Genomic DNA, 19,549 nt, shown 5'->3' with positions numbered 1-19,549 from the left:
ATTATACAAACCCAAACATATGATGCCTCAAAAACATTCCTATTTGGAATATGCTTCTTTAGGTCACCAGTCACATAAAGATTTATGTCAGTAAACTGCAACTCGTCACAGCATATAATCATATTTTCAGATTTATTGATATTTATTCAGGCTTTCGGCGAATAAACTTTGGGGGGAAACAAATTAATGCTAACAATCCCGACAAAACAAACCATTTTAAAGTTTCAAACATCATTAACTGGAATTTATCATGGTGATAAATCCAAATTATTATCATAATAAAAAATGGATCAAGATTAATGACAAATAATACAATAAATGCCCACCCTGACAGTAAATTACTTCAAATTATCAGTTGTCAAAGTAGGTCTGAAACGTCTTGTGATAATTTGCCTGTATGAACCGTCCTCTACCAGACGGGTCCTTTTGGGTCCATCTGGTACGAAACGACCCAAACTGCACAGCTACAAAATGGCAAAGGTGCTAAATGATCACCAACCACCTCCTCTTTGCCCCTGACCCGGTTTTTCCCTCCTTTTTTGCTGGTTTGAAAGCCAAACACGTTCCAGCGCCCCCTACAGGCTGAGGGACACTCCTGCACTCAAGACGTCAAACAGAAACTTATCCTTCAAGCAAGCTCTCTTCTGGTCGCAAATGCCCGTGTTTTATGTATATGTGTTTCGTGTTACAGAGTGTTTAAAAAATAGATTTGTTATAATTCCAAACAATGGCAGTAAGTGAAGCAAATAATGTTTTCTGGGACAGTTTTTACATGTGTACTCACATGGAGAACATGTTTACCAAAGCAGGGAAGAAATGTAATAGTGCTCTATAGAATATGCCGTTATATTTCTGGCCTTGTGTGTTATGGCAGGTACTGTGTGGCTGTCTCTTGGGTGAATTTTATTCGGAGATGGAAGAAAATTGAGGTTGTGGTGCAGAGAGTGAGAGAGGATAGCCTTAGATTCATCGTTCCACGGCTGGGGAGGGAAGAAAACCCACAGAGGAAGGTGCTTGCTGTGGAAGCAAAGCTTTGCAGGAAGAGACTTATCTGGCCTGTTAAGCCCTGCCAAAGAAATCTGTATGTATCGCTACAGATAGTCTGCTCTTCCCCCTAGAGCTTTTCTTTTAAAGGTGCTCCATCCCAACCCTGAGCCAAAGATGGATCGTAATCTGCGAGCTTGATATGCAGGACAGATAGTGCAGACTTGAACTTTTCCCTGAAAATTCATAACAGGAATAGGTGGTGTTGAAATCCACACATGCACCTCTTTCACTCGTCGCTGTTTTTTATCCAGTCAAATGGATTCGTTAGAATGTTTTCTTGTTTTAAAGCAAAGCCACACAGATGCCTGACATAACATGAATGATATTTACATGCCTTGTAAAATGATTTATATGCGATGTAAACTGTTTTAGCTATAGTCTCTGATTAACATTTTGATTTGAAACGACTGGAGCTTCTTAGATTTTTTTCAGTGCTCATAATAATTCAAGGACGCTAACATCTTTTTGACTCTGTATGTTGTAAAGAGAACACAAGAATAAAAGCCATAAGCACAGCTGTTGAGCAGTAAACCCAGCTGAAAATATCTATTGTTTATTTTTTTTATTTTTTTCCTGAAATAATGTCTGTGGATCTGTTAAAAAGAGGAAACTCTTCCATGAGGAAACGGAGACAGGGAGAGAGTCGGTACAAATGCTCCCGACTGGAGGCATCGTCTTGTTGGAAGTTGATCTTCTGTCCAGGTTTTCTTCCAGGATTGCCTCAAGTTTTACATTCGTCCAAATTTCTATACACTTCGAGCAACTTCCCAGTCCCTGCTGAACTTTTTCAAATTCAACCACACAATTCTTCTTGGGAATAAAGGACCACAATTCTAGCAAATTATTGTAAAAAGCTTGTGGAGGGACACATAAATATTTATCCCCAGTTGTGCTGTTTAAAAGGCAAAACACTATGGCAAATGATAAATCTGAGTTTGGATGAAAATCATACCTCACTCATTATTTTTAACAAATACAAATAATTTCATTAAGCCTAAGTGACCAATTTTATTCTGTTTTAATGTCAGTGAGTGAAAGAAAGTTGTCTGTTTATGTGTGTGTGTGTGAATATTTGGTTGCAATTACCATATGATTGTTGAGATGATAAAAAGACAAAACAATAGTTGAGAAAAAACTATAAATAGCTCTAATATGTTCATACACCAGAAAAGAAAATAGTCTGATCACAGGCGAGGTCTAAAGACCAGGATTCAAAGAATTCAGGCTTTCATAAAAATCATAAGGTGCCACAAAGAACAACTTATTTGTTTTCAGTCATAAATCATTTCTGCATTTTATATCAAAACAAAAATGTCACAAGTAACCAAAATTGTTTTTCCAAGAGTATCAGTAAGAAATAAAAGAGCATTTGTCAAATTGAAAAGAGGGCATCTGTGAACAAGTTTAACCCATTAATAAGCTTTGCTCTGATCCGGTTGTAGTTCTAACTGCATTTAGGGTTCAGTTTCTGCTGGAGGATTCGGGTTAATAAAAGCTTTCCCACAGGATGATGATAGTGTGTCTTATGACCATATTCAGTGCTGGCTTACCACTTCACGTTTTGCGTGTATGTAAAAAAAACTTTAATTCTGGTTTAAATTGACCAGATCACATCCTTTCCCCCGGAATAGTTTGTATGAAACTGAACTGTTTGCCCCAAACGGCTCTGAAGCTCCTTCAGAAATAAGATTTTTCTGCTTCTCTGATAGATTCCTTATCTTTCCCAGCCCGTCATTCAAGGCGAACAGAAATGTCTTGATGGATTTGCAGCTGTCTTACACTCAGTCATTTCATTTTCAGATAATCTATTGAACTATACCGTTTTTAACCTAAACCTTTTTTACACTTTTCAACAACTTTATCAACAATCTGTCTGCTGAGTTTCTTGGTCTTCCAGATGCTTGAAACATTCACAGAACAGCCGTTTCTATTCCCACATTAAATTACACACAGGTAGACTCTGCTTGCACATTTGGTGAAATTTGTAGGCGATTCGTTGCACCGGATTGTATTTGGGAAATGAGATAAAAGGAGGAGGATTCCAAATGCATGCTACACTTTTCAGATTTGTTTTTGTGAAAAGAAAACAGTTTGTCCTTTTTATTTCACAATGATGAAATCGTGATGCCCTGTGCCGTGTTGGTCTTATAGTACAAACTATTCAATTAAAACTCTTTGAAGGTGGTGGTTTTATGTGAAAGAAAAAGGTTGTAAAGGTTTTGTGTGCCATGTGAATGTTGTTACAGCTGGCAGGAGGAGAAAACTCATTAGAAAATAGCCCTGACTTTATTAGCAATCTTAGTACTTCTTGCTTGCAGTGACAGGAACACTTAAGGGGACAAAATCTGTTTTTTAAATGGTGAACAAGAACCACCAGGTGGTTTGCTTTTAATGAAATGAAAAAAAAAAAAACATATAGAGTTTAATCAGAATAGTTTTGTGCCCTTTACGGCTTAACCACATCCGACGGAAATTATGTTAACCTGCAAAAAATGCTTGGCAGCTATTCACAACCTTTTCACATTTTTGCAAAGTGACAAAATGAGATATAATTTTCATAAAGGCTTAATTTTTTCTGACCTAACGAGCAGGTGGGGTTCAGTGAACATACATGACCTTTTCAGAAGTGCTCTGCTTCAGATTCAGACACAGTGCAGTCGCAGACTTTAACTGATGCACCTGCTCAGCTGCGCCGTCTGAATGACCAGCTGGTGGGGGGATAATGCACAGCAAAGCTATTTTTTATTTATTTATTTATTTACTGTTTTGTTTAGGCAGAGAAAAAGGATTCAAATCCCTTAACATAGCATTTAAAGACACAATGTGCTTATGTTTTGGAAGGTTTTTCTTGATTAAGCCTAGTTAGGTACTTAAGATTTTGTCATATGAAGCAGAAATTCACTCTTTACCTGGCAGAGGATGCAGTCTATTATTTGCTTTGCAAATGTAATTTCTAAAAATGATAAGATTATTAGATTTTATTTTTTTTTCCTATGTGGAAAATATATTTTGTGGGTCAAATCTGATGAAATATATTTGAAAAGATCTGGTTTGGAGGAAATTTGGAGCACATTTTATGTGAACTGGTCCGAGCTTTATTGAAATGCTGAGCAGAAGTCAATCAGGTTCGCTCACCATCCACCTTCTCACCTTCAACATGTTCTTTTTCTTTGGCCATGTCCAGTCCTTTTGCACAACTGAATACATAACTTAATGGATTTTGCAGTCTGCAGAATATTTTTATTTTAATATGTTCAGTTAGTGGAAGAAAACATGAATGCTATTTTTTTTATTTCAATGAACCTACTTCCAGAATGTAAAGCCCTAATCAGCATAGGTTATTTTATTGAGGAGACAACCTGCGTCGTCTCACCTGCTTAAAAACATGATTTGAATAAAACGCGTGCACTCACCACCGTTATATTAGGTGCACACTGCCAGCAGAACTCCCTGATGCTTTCAGAAGATAATTCTTCATGGCATAAAGTAGACTCAGAAGTGTCGGAAACATTCCTCAGAGAAATTGGTCTAAATTCAGATGATAGCACCGTACATTTGCAGCAAATTTATTGTCTGCATATCTTTATATAAATCCCCCTTTCCACTGTATCCCACATTTTTGTTTTTGTAAATATATTAAGCATAGTGCTGGAGTTCTGTGCATTCAGGATGAAGGATGCTGCGAGGACACACAAACCACATAGTATCTGCTGCAACATTTTCTTTTTAAATTCAAGATATTTATGTGTTAAAATCCCATGTATCAGGAGTTTCTGATGTGAGACTCTCATTTCTTTCCCATTTCGACTTCAGCAATTCATCTTTACCATAAAAGCCCAACTACACTGAGTTGCAGCTCTGATTGGTTGATGTGCTATTTGCATTAATAGGCAATTCCACAGGTGTGCTGTGACTGAATGTGCTGTATGCTGCAAACAAAGAACATGAACAAACAATAATAATGATTGAAGAGTTATTATGCAAGCATAAGTGACATCCTGTACCAATCGTTATGACAAAAGAACCAAACAAGCATGACTGAAGGTGCTTTGTTGTTTGATTAGCGTGATACATGGAGGTTTGCTGTGTTGTCTGTTATGTTGAGCAGCTTGTGGAACATTATTCTTTCTCCAGTCAGCTGCAGGGCTTTTATGGGAGCCTCTAAAACAGAGCCAGTCTTCTTAATCTGCTTATTCCGTTTCTTTAAGTCACTGGCTCTGATGTGTTCGCTCCAGCAGATGGCTTCAAAGAAAATGGCACTACTTACTGAAGATATACAACATGTTGCTGCAAATGTTGAAGGAATTAAGTTTCACCGAGAAGGTAAATGTGTTCTGTTGCTTTATTTATTTATTTTTTCCCCCCAGGTAATTTCAGGCTTTCACTGCCATGTGGATGAAAACGGTCTTTAGCTTATTCGTGATGTTTCCAAAGTTCCTTCTCTTCTATGTACCTCTCACATTAAAGCTGACCACACAGTGATCAAGTCCTTGCTTATGTTGTATACTAATTGTCTATGATTACATTTTCTGTTAAATGTGATCAATTAACAATGATTTCACAGAAGGCTTTCATTTTGCATGCTTTTTAGATCTTCTCTCTGTCCAGTAGCACAAGATAATTAAGACATCAACGTCCCAAATATCAGACATTTATTGTGTTGGGCGGCTGAGTCACTAACATGGTAGGGGTTGAAACCAAAGATGAAATAATGACTTACTTTAGTATCTTTACAGCTTAATGATGATAATCTTTACAAAGTGAAACATACAACAGTTGCTGTTGGCATCAAATAAAAATTTAAGATGTATTTTTAAGAAACAATGAACGCTTTCACTTTCTGTTGCAGGGGATAATGAGTATTTGATCCTCAACAGGCTAGTCAGCATTCTGGCTCCCACAGATTGGTTGTGTGCACATGATCAATCAGTCAATCAATTAGAGATCCTCCTGAGCTCAACTCATTATGTTCATTAAGCACATATCTCCACCAAATCAATTTCTTCCTTTCCAGCCTCCCCTCCTCCACGGTCGCAACCAGAGAGCTGTTAAAGGTTGTCAGGGACAAGATACTAGGTCTGCACAAAACTGGAACGGGATACAGCAACCATCCGCACTAAGCCGCATGAGAAGTTGACAGCTGGTGGTTCAGTTATTGGCAAAAGGTAGAAATAGGAAATTGCCCTCAGCTTTAAGGTTAATGTATTATGATCACGAATGAGGTCAGAAATCAGCCCACAGCTCCGCAGGAAGAGGTTGTTCATGATGTGAACGGAGATCAAAAGTGATGACACAGAATGAACCTGCAATAGAAACTACATACGAAGGACTCGTCTCAGTTTCTCGGAGAACAAATAAAATATTCAGAGAAGCTTCTGAGGAAGGTCCTGTGGCTTATTTCGCAGTAAATCAAAGAGACTGGATGATATAGCTGAAAAACATAAGCATTTCATATCAGTCTATCTATAATTATTGATTAATGTTTTGCTTTAAATATCCTAAATACTGCCAAATCAGTGACATGACCTTTCTACAGTTTTCACTCCACAATGTTTCTTAAGGAGTTATGAGGCACATTATTGACTAAAAACAAGCTCCTATTTCTTGCTAAAAAAAAACACTAGTAGATTAGTTTTGTCATATTTTAAGTGTACTAAGATGATCACACAAGACACTAGACCAAAAATACTTGCTATGGTTTTGTATTCTTTGCAGTGTTGGATCTGTTACAGACACAGAAAACCCTCAAGTTCATGAGTGTGATGGTAAGAGAGCCAATACTTTTGGCGATGCAGTGCGTACCATTTAGTTTTACAGAGCTCTCCGTGACATGTTTAACCTTTTCTTTCAGCCTGGATGAGATTCTGGAAAATGTTGAAAGACCAGAAACCTGTGTGAGGAGCGTGGCACAGGATATTGAAGTAGACACTTTACGGGGGATTAGTCATATTGCAGTGCGGAAAGAACTCAAGCATAAAATCAAGCCTCAAAGTAATTGGCAATTAGTTAGGAGATATTTGGAGCTTATTTGACACAGGATCGTTTGCTGCATCTGTTGTGCGAGCCCAGTGGTTGACCTGCCGTATGTCGGAAAAGACGGCAGACTTTGAGCCAACCGAGGCGTTGCATTGGCTTTGAATCAAGCTGAAGACTCAATGAAAACTGGATTCAGTGGCACAGCTCACTGCTTCGCTCATCTATTTGGACAACAGACACCAGGACTGCCTCAGAATCCCAACAGCTGAACACTCTGCTGCTTCCTCATTATAAACCTCGAGGCCTCTTATCGATCCCTCATTATCATGTTTATTGTAAATACTGTATGCGTTATGTAGAGAGCAAGGTTTCATTTGTAGTTCTGACAGCAGTGATTGATGAGCTGTTGTTAACCGAAGAGCCACGTGTGGGAATATTAAGCAGGTGGGGAAGCGTTTGCTGATGTGGGGGGTTGAGAGGGGAGAGAAACCCTGGGAATGGTGTGGGGCAGGGGATGTGTAGCTCAGGTTACCCAGAGAGAAGGGAACATTGAGGGGGGGAATGGGATATTTGGTGTGGTGCAGGGTGCCAGGCCCAAAAAAAGCCAGCAGCAGTGTCTTCTGCACATGTTGGTGGGAGATCCCAGCAGATCCCAGACCGCTGAGTTCGTCATTTACCGTTTAACCTGCAGACGTCTGGACACCAACTATGGGCAGAGGGGTAAGTTCATAACCTTTTTCAAGCAACAACAACAAAAAAAAAGAAATGAGAAAAAAAGTGCTTTTTTTTAAACACCTGTAAGTTTTAATGTGATAAAGCAATGGCTTTTGAACCAGACGGAGCAGAAATGGTAAACCGGTCAAAAAGGATCCACACCAATTCAATATTTTCACATAATTTCAATCTTCTACCACAAAGTTCTGCATTTTAATAGGATTTTTTTGGGTCATAAACCAACAAAATGAAGGACATGTAAAGTTCAAAATGCTGGTTTTAAAAAAAATAAAACTTAAAACATGTAGCATGTGCTTTCAGTCAAAACTTTGTTGTGCTACGTTGCAACTGTTTTACAACCATTCTAAATCTAAAGACAAATTTTTAATATAAATTCTTTGAAAAAAGATTAATCTCAGTCAGCTTAGATGAAGAACAGCTGTAAATTTAAAAAAAATTAAGCCCATCAAACTTAGATTTATTCTTGTGCAAATATCTTGGTACAGTTGAAATAAGACAAAATTAATTTACAAGTATCTTTTAAAAAGATATAGGAGCTTATTTTTAGTGCGTTTTAAAATTACTGACCTAAAAAACTCCTATTTCTTGAAAAGTTACTTATAAGTTAGCTTTGTCTCATTTCAAGTGTTCTAAGATATTTTAGCAAAACTTTGTGCTTTTGTGGCGCTTCTTCCATCTTCAACTCTGATAAGCTTCTCCCTGTATTGAAAGATATAAATCCCCGCAGCATGATGCCGTCACCACCATGTCTTCCCATGCGTGTGGTGTGCAGGGTGAAGTTCAAACACAGTTCAGGATTTTAAAAATATGCAAAAATAAAGTCAAGTTTTGATCTCATTTGACCAAAGTAAGCTTTATCTCTATTTTCCTGTCCCAGATTCTCCAACCTGAGCAGTGGATCAGCTTTGTTTTAACCTTCATGTTGTTGTTTGTCCTCTAGCTTTATTTAGTTGCATACAAAGTAAATAGAAATCCAAGTTTGTGGTTGTGGCATGGCAAACTACTTTTACGAGGCCCTGTTTGTATGTTGTGCTCCCAACATGTTTAAGGGGAATGAAGTCTGTGAGCATTCTTTAGCAACAAAAGCCCCCATCTCAGGATGATGGCCCTCCTCCCCAATAAGTTTTGTTCCTCCTCGCTTGCTGTTTATCTGCGTTATTTTGTAATTTTCCCTGTATTCTCTCCATCAGGCCTCATTCCATTTAGCTTTATGGGAGGACAGCCTGGTAATCTTCCTCGTGCACAGTGGGGGGAAATTGCTATGCCAGACACATTTCAGGCTCTCCACCGGCTCGGCGCTCCCTCTTTGGCTCTTTTTTTGATTAGTTTTTCACCGTGTCACTCACGTGCACGCTCTCCCCTCACATTCTCCCGCCGTATCCCTCCTTCACTGCTGCACTGACATGCACACGTGCTTGCTAAGAGGAGACTGACAGCGGCAGATGATTTCCATGATGCGCCATTCTTCCAACTGTTCCCAACTCACACACGCACACACACACACACACACACACACACACACACACACACACGCTTGCTTCCACTGTGGCAAAAAAAAAAAAAAATATATATATATATATTCCATATTCCGTGAATGGTTTGCCAATAGTGCTGGGAGATTGAAATGAAACGGCATGCACAAGTTCATTGTGCTTGTAATATACTGCCATGAATGTAAATGTCCTTGGTTTAGGCTGCTGTTTGTTGCATCTGTGTTTTTCCACAGTGGGGGGCAGAAAGCGGAGAGAAGAGGAAGAAGAAGGAGAAGGACCTGGAAGAGCTGAAGAAGGAGGTGGCCTTGGTGAGAAAACATGCCGTCCCTGTGCCGTGATTGATTTAATCTCCGCTGCCCCCAAATGATCTCCAAATAGCACTACGCCACAGACACCAGATTATTTAACAAGGCTATAAATGAAAACGGTGGCCCGTAAACAAAATGGCAATCCAACTTTTGCTGTGCAGTCGGCTGCAGACGAACCACAACGCCGGCCTGTTTCTCCTCTATCTGCTCAGCCTCCCTCTGGCTGCTCCGCTTTGTACTCAGAAAGACTCTGAATAATTTGTGGGCCACCAGCAGCCTGGCGCCGGGTTTCTGCCGTTTGCAGAGCCGCAGTTCTTTGAGGTGCTGTCAAAAAGCCACCAAGCGATACCCATGAAAACTGGGTTAAGTTTTACTTCTTGCACCACGTGTGATAAAGTAACTCCTGTCAATAATAAAGTAGGCCTGCACCTGATTAAAGGGGAAAATCCCTTTGAAACTGTCAACAGTGAGTTTTGTGATTGTCACATTTTACCTTCATCACTCTGCTTCATATACTTCTTCATTTAGTTCTTCCCATTTCCGTTGTTTTTACACAGTAAATCCCTTTAATCACTTCTAGCTGCTGGTGGATCAATACTGGCTATAGCCCAATATAAATAACAGCTAAATGTTTTGAGAACACAAGGTCGTTCAGATGAGTTTTGGCCAAATTACTTCCTGCCGACTGAGGTTTCTGTTAGTAAAGAAAGTGAAAGATTTTTTTTTTATGCTGGGTAAGAAAAAACAAACACTGTTTATTTTGTAAGACTGACGCAATTCCCAGAGATGATTGCTGATTAATGTCTTACTGCGAACTTCTAAATTCAAAAGACCCCCAAAGATGACATGATTACGGGTTATTTGTGGAATATTACCAACAAAACTGTTCCGTTGCAAAACCATCAAATCCTACCTGATAAAGAGAAAAGGATTATCCATTTACTGGAAGAGGCTTTTATTTTTTTATTGATGTAGTGACAAGGCACCAAGCTGAGTTTCTGGGCTGTGGAAAACCAAACTGGTTCCTTAGAGTTTTTATGAGACAGTGCAGCTGTTAGGAGTACTTATGGGCAGCCAGTATATCACACGGCAGAAACAGCAATCAGGGAGATTCCAGTTTGGAGAAACACAGAGAAGTTCTTACAAAGGAGTCAAGCTAAAAGTTTCTAAGAACAGAAACTGTTCAATATAGATTTTCTTTTGTATCTAAAATAACTGAAAATTATCCTAATATTTTGAGTCTGCCTTACTATTTGGCCGTACGCCATGATACAGACCATACTTACCTGGAACTTAGAGGCTCCTTTCCAGAAATAATGAGGTATTTTCTGGAGCTTACTGAGCACTTTCATAAAACCTACTGGCTATCTTGCCAGAAGGATAATTATGGTAATTAATGGAACTCCAAAGACACTTCTTTGAGCTTTTATGCAAATGTCTGGTTACTTTCCTGGTCACTACTTGCTAGTCACATTCAGGAGTTAGGCCGTGCTTTCAGGTGGCTAACAATAGAATAAGTTCCTGGAACATATCGGTTATTTTCCAAAAACCTTCTTGGAGCTTACTGGTTACTTTCCCAGAACTGGCCACATACTTTAAAGAACCAAACTGCAGCACAAGGTGATTTACATTAAGGTTCATTCCCTGAAACTTGAAGGTAGATTTTATGGAACTTTTTATGAATAGGGCTTTTCTGTACAATATGCTGGTACATAAGCAGAAAGTTTTCAAGAACTTTCCTAGTTCTTGAAAGTACATAGTAGCTTCTGGTAAACTTAGAACACAACAGTAATTGAGTTCCAGTAATTGCTAATTTGTCCACGGTTATCGTCTAGTACAAATATTCGCCATTTTCTGCAGGAATTAGCAGAACGTTTCTTCTTCCATCTGGTGAAATGATGTGCAGGCAATCAGGTTTTATTGCACACTCAGGTTTTTATGAGGGCCTTTTGTTGATAAAATGCAATTCCCATTGTTTAAAACCAAACATAGACAGAAGGTCAGTGGCACAACCATGAGAACTAAAGGTGGGCATGAAGTTGTTTTACCAAACTTGGATAAATTGAAGGAAAATTTAAGAAATCGTGCTGCTTCAAACTTTTTTCCTCACATTAGGAAAGTTGAGGAAAAAATTTTAAGTAAAGAATGAAAGTTTAACAGTCAATAGCGCAGATGTCTGTAAATTACTGAAAGTGTTCAAACACGTTGAAGAGCTTTGAAAATAGAGAAACTCCTGATGGACTTTCAGAACCAACATATTTTAGTCACTGCAGCTGAAGTCGTTACAGAAACATAATTTTAAAAACCACCTGTTAAAACTTGAAACTGTGCATTTGAAAAATGAGAAAGCATAAAACATGATCAAATTTTCATTTAGCGTGACTCAACAAAGAGACGTTCCTTTGATTTTCCAACCTGAGAACATCGTCACCAGAGTGAGTTTGTGCTCTATTTAAGTTCTTCTATAAAGTGAAAACAATCATCCCAGCTATGTTTTAAAGTTTATGTATATATATATATATGTGTGTGTGTGTGTGTGTGTGTGTATCTCGCTGTGTGAAATCCAGATTTTAGGCTCAGTTCAATAATGGATGATGCAAATAATTTTTTTTTTCTACTTGTAAGCATCGTGTTTACTTTTTACCCCAGATTGAGCCAGATGTTCACTTCAATGTGCACAGAAAATTTTGATGTTAGGTGTTTTCAACCCTGCTTCAGACAGCCAATATTTTCCTGTTTAATCTGATTTTCACAGCTGTTATTTAGCCAAAACCAGCTTTCTTTGACCAAATTCTGCAAAATAAGTTCTTATTTTCATTGTCAGTCACTCCCTCACTCAGCCTGGATACAAACATTCTTTTCATCAACAGAGGACAGGATTTAAATTATTTCCAGAAATGATAACAATCAGTGAAAAACAGCAATATACTGCCAAGAACAAAATGTCACTTTGACCCGTTCTCCAGCTGCGCTTTCAGATAAACAAAATTGTCCCTTTGACTTTGTAAACATGTGACTCATTCTGGATTAGAATACATTCACAAAACACAATCATTTTACAGGAGCGTGCATTTCTGTACATTTGGAGAGCTTGCCTTATGCATAATATCATAAGCTGTCATTCTTGAATGCAGCAGACATACATTTACAGAAAACAATGCTCATGCATTCTGCACAATGAGATGCGGTGGGGTCGGACATCTTTGACCTCTCTGATCTGTCATGAGACATGAATCATTTATTTGAATCCTCCGGCTCCAGTTGGAAACTGAGAATAAAGCATTTTTCAGTAAGACGGGGCAGCAGTGGGGCTTTGCTTTTTCTGCAGCAGCCATACAGCTTCAGATCACATAGTATATAACACCGAATGACTCCTTATAGAATCATAACTAGTTTTCATTTCATGCTTTGCCAAATACAGACTGTGTTTGTGTTCAGCCGAAGCACAAGTTACAAAGAAATATTTTATCCTTACAGGATGACCATAAAATATCTGTGGATGAAGTGGGAAAACGCTATGGAGTGGACCTGACACAGGTAACGGCACACACACACACACACACACACACACACACACACACACACACACACACACACACACACACACACACACAGGCCGCCTGTATTTTCACTTGCACACAAGCACACAATAAAGAGCTGCTGTAATATCCCACATAAAGATGTAATCTGTGCTTGCCTTCCCTGGAAGGCAACATGCAAACTGAGACCAAGCGCTTCTTTGGTTGATTTCGACCCACTGCGGCGTGCCCGGCTCACCTGGGCTCTCCTTCATCTTTAATCCCTCACACACACAAACAAACTTGCATTCTTTGATACAAAAAAAAAAAAAAAGTCCTACTATCACATACATGGACAGATACAAACGCATCACAAAGCCTTTTTGCTGCAGCCACATTTGCTGCTTGCCGTTCGGGTTGATATTGCAGCTTTGCAGGTGAACTGAAGCAGATTTTTATCGTGGTTAGATTATGGAAAAATAGAGTCACTGGGAGCACAGGTAAAGGTTCAGGCAGCACAAATGAATTCAGTGCGAGTTCCTAGAAAGTCTAATAACATTTTTGTATTCCAGATATTTACAGTATACAAAGAGATTTTATGTAAATCAGACCATGACATCTGAGTAAAATGTTCCATAAAGTCCCAGCTAAGGAACTCTTACAGGCAGAGTCACCTAGTTTATTGTGCTTATTGTGTTAAATAGGCCAGGCAGGAATTCTTGATGTTCTGCAGCTGAAGCAGTAAAATTGCCTTTAAGCCATGGTAAAAACTGGGCCGTTGTGTTGTAAAAAGATATCCACTGCAAGCAGAAGGACATTCATCCCTAAAAATTGCTCTCCCTCAGGGCCTGACCAACGCCAGAGCTGCAGAAGTTCTGGCCAGGGACGGTCCGAATGCGCTGACTCCGCCTCCCACCACCCCAGAGTGGGTCAAGTTCTGTCGTCAGCTGTTCGGCGGCTTCTCCATCCTGCTGTGGATCGGCGCTATCCTCTGTTTCCTGGCCTACAGCATCCAGGCTGCTACGGAGGACGAGCTGGTCAATGACAATGTGAGAAAACGCATGTAAAAACATTTAGCACGTTATTCACGCAGCTGGAGACGCAGCTCTGCCAGAGCATACGTCCTGTTTACAGATGTACTGACGCCTACTTCATGCTCTAATTTAGGGGCGTCCCCATCAGAGATCCGAGATTGTATGATGCATACCAAGACTATTGTAGACAGAAAAAAAAGGAGTAAACATCCGCAAAAAATAAAAAATCTAGAAAAAACACAAGGAAATGTCTGAATTTTAAAACTCAAAAATGTGTTCTAAAAAATACAGGAATTTTCAAGAAAAAGTGAAAAAAAAGTTCCAAAAGTGGACAATATTTGACTTTAGAAAAATCTCCAACTTCTGAGACTCAGACAATTTTTCAGCTTTTGTGTGTGTGTATATATATATATATATATATATATATATATATATATATATATTTATGCAGCAGTTTAGTTTTAGTCACACAGGTGTGTTGTTTTGAGATAAGTCTGATTATAACCTCACATAACTGCAGATACTGTTCCTGTTTGGAATAACATTTTTAGAATAAATATACATATATATTTGATCCCTTATTGGTATTTAATGCTTGATCCAGTCTGAACCACGTGATCGGATCAGCATGTCCCTATTTATGGTTACATTCTTTTTCTCCAAGCTACATTCATCTTGTTCAGACATATCCTTGCAAGTTGTGTTTTATTGAAGTTCTGAAGGATAAGAAACTATTCTCACTGTGCAGTGATAACATGCTATACACATTATGGCTGCAGTCAGGTGAACTGAAAAACACTAATTATCTCCTCATCACAGCAGCTGTCTGTGGGTGAAATATATTTGTTACATTCGACAACAGCCAGATTGCAAAAAACAGACAACCAAGTCAGCGCATCTCCAAAACTGCTTGCTCCTGTGGGCTGTTCCTGGTCTGCAGGGTTTACATCTGTCAAGCAGTTCAAGGAAGAAACGGTGGGTCACCGATGCACGTAGAGAGCAAAGGCTGGCCTGTGCAGTAAAACAAATGAGCTCGAAGTCGGTGCTCCAAACACAACACATTACAGTTTCCGTGAGGCTATATAGTCACAGACCAGTCTGGGTTTCCATGCCAACCTCTGCCCACCAACAGTGGGCATCTGAACATTTGAATCAGTCCAGAAAGGAAAGGAAGAAGGTGGTCTGGTCTGATTGTGATGAATTAGGTTTTATTTGACATCATATGAATGGCTGGATGCATGTGCACCGCTTACCTGGGAACTCGGGATGCATGGGAAGAAAAACACGCCTGCAGAGGCAATACAGTGGCTCGTTCTGCTGGGAAAAGCTTGAGTTATGTATCACACTTACCATACTTGCAAACCACCTACCTAAGCATTGTTGTGGGCCATTTAAACAATATTCCCTGATGGCTGGGGCCACTTTTAGCTGGATAAAAGATCCTGACACAAAATAAAAAATATCTCAACAGGTTTGAGGTGTTGACTTTACCTCCAAATGACTCAGACCTCGATGACGTAACACATCTCTTTGATTTACCCAGGCTCACCTTACAACTTCCACGACGAAAACTGTCTCATGCTAACATCTTATTGCTGCCGCAGCTCTTATCTCCACGGGTTTATTGAAGTGGATGGTTTAACATGTGGAGGCTGTTTAGCACAACAGGGACCAACACACCATCAGACAGGCGATGTGAAGCTTCAAGGCAAAACTATCAACTGTAGTTTAGTTTTAACAACCTGGTTTTATTTTTGTAAAATGATAAATTATCTTCTGAGATGTTATTTCTTGTTTAATTTCCTAAAAAAATCATAAATCTACTCAAACAAATTGCTCAAAGTTGCGTGAATGGACATTATAGTTTCTGCTCAGTTTTATGAACAATAAAACTACCAGACATTAAACATTTATATACAAAATCAGACCGTTACATTTTCTGCACAAACTTATCAGTCTAGTCCAATCCTGAGGCTTACGAAGCTTTTTCTATCTAAAACTAATAAAATTGGATGAACAACACCATAAATCCAGTAAAAATAAAAAATGAAGCACTATATTTCTTTCCAGTAGTGTTTAGTTCTGCCATCTTAAGTGAAGAAACTGTAGCTCCAGCATGAGCTAAATTATCCCAGGATAAATTAGTTTATTAATGACACAAATGCTTATATCAGCAAGATGCTGTTCTTCAAAATATAATACAATAGAATAACTTTGCACTAAAATAGTTTGGTTATTAAACAAGCCTCCCGGCTGTCAGGAACCATCACTTACTCAACATATTTAGAGGATTATGGAACAAAATTGCTTGACGATTATAACAACATACCATAATGCCTTCACTTGTGGGAAGTTTCTCCCATTAAATGCAACATTTTTAGCTCTCCATGCATGAGGTGCAGCTCCTGGGTGTATGATGTTCTCTATATGCTGCCGGGTTAGTGAGAGCAAACGTGTGAGCTTTGCAGTCTCCAAAATCCATCTGCAAATGAGCGCTCGCTATTAGTTTGCAGAAAATAACATATTTTGCTATGCTTGACCATCCTAAAAATTTTTAGAAGAGAGCTCATTCAGTGTGGTTATAAATAAAATTGGCAAATTGGCAGAAAACCTCAACAATGCTTTTTAAAGTTGCTTCTGTTACTGTCAGTTATATACCAAATGATATGTTTTTGTATTTTGTAAAGTATTTTAAGAGCATTAAAAAGAGAAAAACAATCAAAAGTAAACTATTAAAAAAAACACAATAACTGAACATTTCATGATTCATCTTAAAATGGAATTGGTTTATAATGTGAATGTTTGAAGGCAAAAAGGGGCAATTCTTCAACTTTAATGTGTATTCAAGCCAGATGTAAATGCATAGCCCCGCCCCCAGAACATTTTTCAAAACGTACCCCAAAAGTGGGCGGAGCCAAGATACATGGAGGGGCGTGGTCAAGTGTTGGATGAGCAGAAGGGATTGGCTGTTGTCAACTTAACGACCTTATCTATTTAGTAACTTTTCAGACAAATCTAGGAAGGAGTAAAAAACAAAATTAAGTGACTTTTTTCTGTGTTATTGAAGATTTCGTATTATTGAACACATGAAACATGAATTTTGACAGCATATCAGCTAAAAATATCTTTATTTATGATTGTATTTTGATATATAATAACTATTAATGGCTAAAAACAAACAGGACTTAACCAACCACAAACACAAATGGACAGATTATTTACTTTTTATGGTAAATTTATAGATTATGTTTTTTTGTCTTCAGGATTAGCACAAAATTTTAATGCACACCATTTTATTTTTGCAGTAAATCTTAGTTTGTTTTTCTTTACATTCTGTGTTGCAGCGCTGCCCTTTGTTCAACACACACTCCTCTCACTGGAGACTATTAAAAACATGTTGATGTGACTTTGACTAAACATAAGCTGGCAATATGATACCCCAGGAAAATTACATCATTCTGAATAAAAGATGTAAATATCCCATATTAACTTAAAGTGGAGTGTGATGGGTAGCTCTTCTCTTCTAATGATTACAAAATAACATACTTAGAGGCATTCAGCAGCTTCACTTTTTCCTACATCTCTCAATAAAGATTGCCTCTTGGATTTTTTTGTTGTTGTTATTTAAAGGCTTTATAATCACTGGAGGCCTTTACTGAACAGTATTTTGACAGGAAAGAGAATTAAGCGATACGCAGCAAACGGGCCGAAGCTTTGAACCCAAAGCAACCTCATCCTGGTGCCCCTGCTTTAAAAGTTTTCCTGGTTTTGACTGTGTGTAGGGTGAAAACTGTCCCCGATTCCTCCCCATTCCCCAATGAGAGGCATGTAAAAAAAAACAAAAAACAACAAATTCCTGGCACACCCTTGGAAAATTACTCATGCCAACCATGGAGCAAATAAAGTAATCGCCACTCATTCTGCACCTTATGGCTCTGAGTCATAATGCAATCATCATTCAGCTCTGACTACTCTCCAGTCAGCATTAAACCCTTGCATAACATACAGTAGACACAGCCGTGCACGCTCACGATAACCTTTATCTCCCTGTGATTAAATCTCCCCGTTCAGTTCTGAGTGTGTAAAGCTGGACGCTCTGTTGAGCTGCTTCAAAGCCCTCACTGACTGCAGCTTTGACACTTTGTAAAATTCAGACAGTTATTTAAGATTAAAATCATCTCCCACAGAGCCTCGCATATGCCTATTGTCAGATAAAAGCTTATTATCTAGTGATAAAAGTGTTCTGACATTTTCTGGTGTTTAAAATTGTCCTTAAATTGGATAATTATTTGCACAGTTTTAAGTTTCATGTTTAGATGTTTGTATATTGGCTGTTTCATGCCTAAAATGTTCAAACTCACCTGCTGGGACAGATGTAGCACCTACGTTTCTGCACAGCAGGTGAGCGAAAGCAGCTTTCCTCCACAGCAAGTAGAGGGGAAAATAAAGAGGAAAAATCTGCAAATACCATGAGGGACAAAACAGAGCAGAAGCTGGAAAGAAAACACTATGTTTGTGGCAAATGCTAACTGTGACAGGGGATTTTCTGAGGATACAGATTTATTTCCTGGTTCAGAACATTTGCACATCCACAGTAAAAGAAAAAAAAAGTCTTTCAAGGGGGAAACAGCAAGAATGTTCTGTTATTGCACTCAAATAAAAGCAGAACCATGGAAAAAAGCAAACTTCTCATGGTTTAAGACTTTTATTTTCCAGCAGTCCAAGGCAGAGAGTGCACCAGCTGGAGACGCTTTTATCCAGACTGACTGGCTGTCTTGTTTGCATCAGTGAGAGATGAACCCGTAGAAGCTTTTTCGCAGCATTGCTGAAAATAGATACCAAAAGCAAAACAACAATATGCCAGAACATATCTCTGAAAATGATACAAGACTACAAAGCAACAATCACTCTCTTGGTGGCCCAACGGATCACAGTTTCAGACAGATGCTCTCTTGGACTAAAGCTGAATGTCAAGATGACAAAAATTCAGTTCTACAGGTGCTTGTGAACTTCTGTAGCTGCAGCGACTTGTATAAATATTGATATCCCTTTGAACTAAAATGTTTTCTTCTGGGATTTTATTTGACAACCAAACATAAAAATGTGGATAATTCTGAAGTGAAAGGAAAATGATGATCATCACAGTTTTCATAAAAAATCTATTCAATCCCTCTTGATCTTACTTTTAAATTGAACCAATTCAATTAAAAAGTTCTCTTTATAAACTTTTGTTATTTTACTCAGAAAATACGGTTTATTTATTTAGACCAGATCTCTGGTCAGCTTGGCCAGAGATCAGCTCCAAAAACAGGAAGCAGACTACAACGCATGGCATCCTGGGTAAATGCCAGTAAAACAAATGTGAAAGTCTAGAGCAGTGGTTCTTAACCTTTTTTTTTTTTGAGGTACCAAACCCCCAAGTTTCATATGCGCATTCA

General features: G+C 38.6%; 1 protein-coding gene across 2 annotated transcripts in view; it reads left to right on the top strand.

Annotated features, from left to right (window-relative positions):
* The first annotated feature begins 5,280 nt into the window (after window positions 1-5,280).
* Window positions 5,281-19,549, top strand: part of LOC106960171 (sodium/potassium-transporting ATPase subunit alpha-2-like) — a 43,162-nt gene continuing 28,893 nt past the window's right edge. The window contains exons 1-8 of one of the 2 annotated variants that reach the window (XM_015053139.1): window positions 5,281-5,370; window positions 6,062-6,212; window positions 6,763-6,812; window positions 6,899-7,743; window positions 8,949-8,984; window positions 9,485-9,559; window positions 13,037-13,096; window positions 13,923-14,126. In XM_015053139.1, the coding sequence (XP_014908625.1) occupies window positions 7,732-7,743; window positions 8,949-8,984; window positions 9,485-9,559; window positions 13,037-13,096; window positions 13,923-14,126 (387 nt within the window). In that variant the 5' untranslated portion in view covers window positions 5,281-5,370; window positions 6,062-6,212; window positions 6,763-6,812; window positions 6,899-7,731. The remainder of the gene's footprint in view (window positions 5,371-6,061; window positions 6,213-6,762; window positions 6,813-6,898; window positions 7,744-8,948; window positions 8,985-9,484; window positions 9,560-13,036; window positions 13,097-13,922; window positions 14,127-19,549) is intronic. The other variant, XM_015053140.1, reaches the window with a different exon arrangement.

This window comes from Poecilia latipinna, unplaced genomic scaffold (assembly GCF_001443285.1).
Source record: "Poecilia latipinna isolate Pla-1442-1.1 unplaced genomic scaffold, P_latipinna-1.0 Scaffold1161, whole genome shotgun sequence".
Classification (NCBI taxonomy): Eukaryota; Metazoa; Chordata; class Actinopteri; order Cyprinodontiformes; family Poeciliidae; genus Poecilia; species Poecilia latipinna.
The sequence above is the reverse complement of the archived record's forward strand: the minus strand, read 5'-3'. Positions and strand labels throughout refer to the sequence as shown.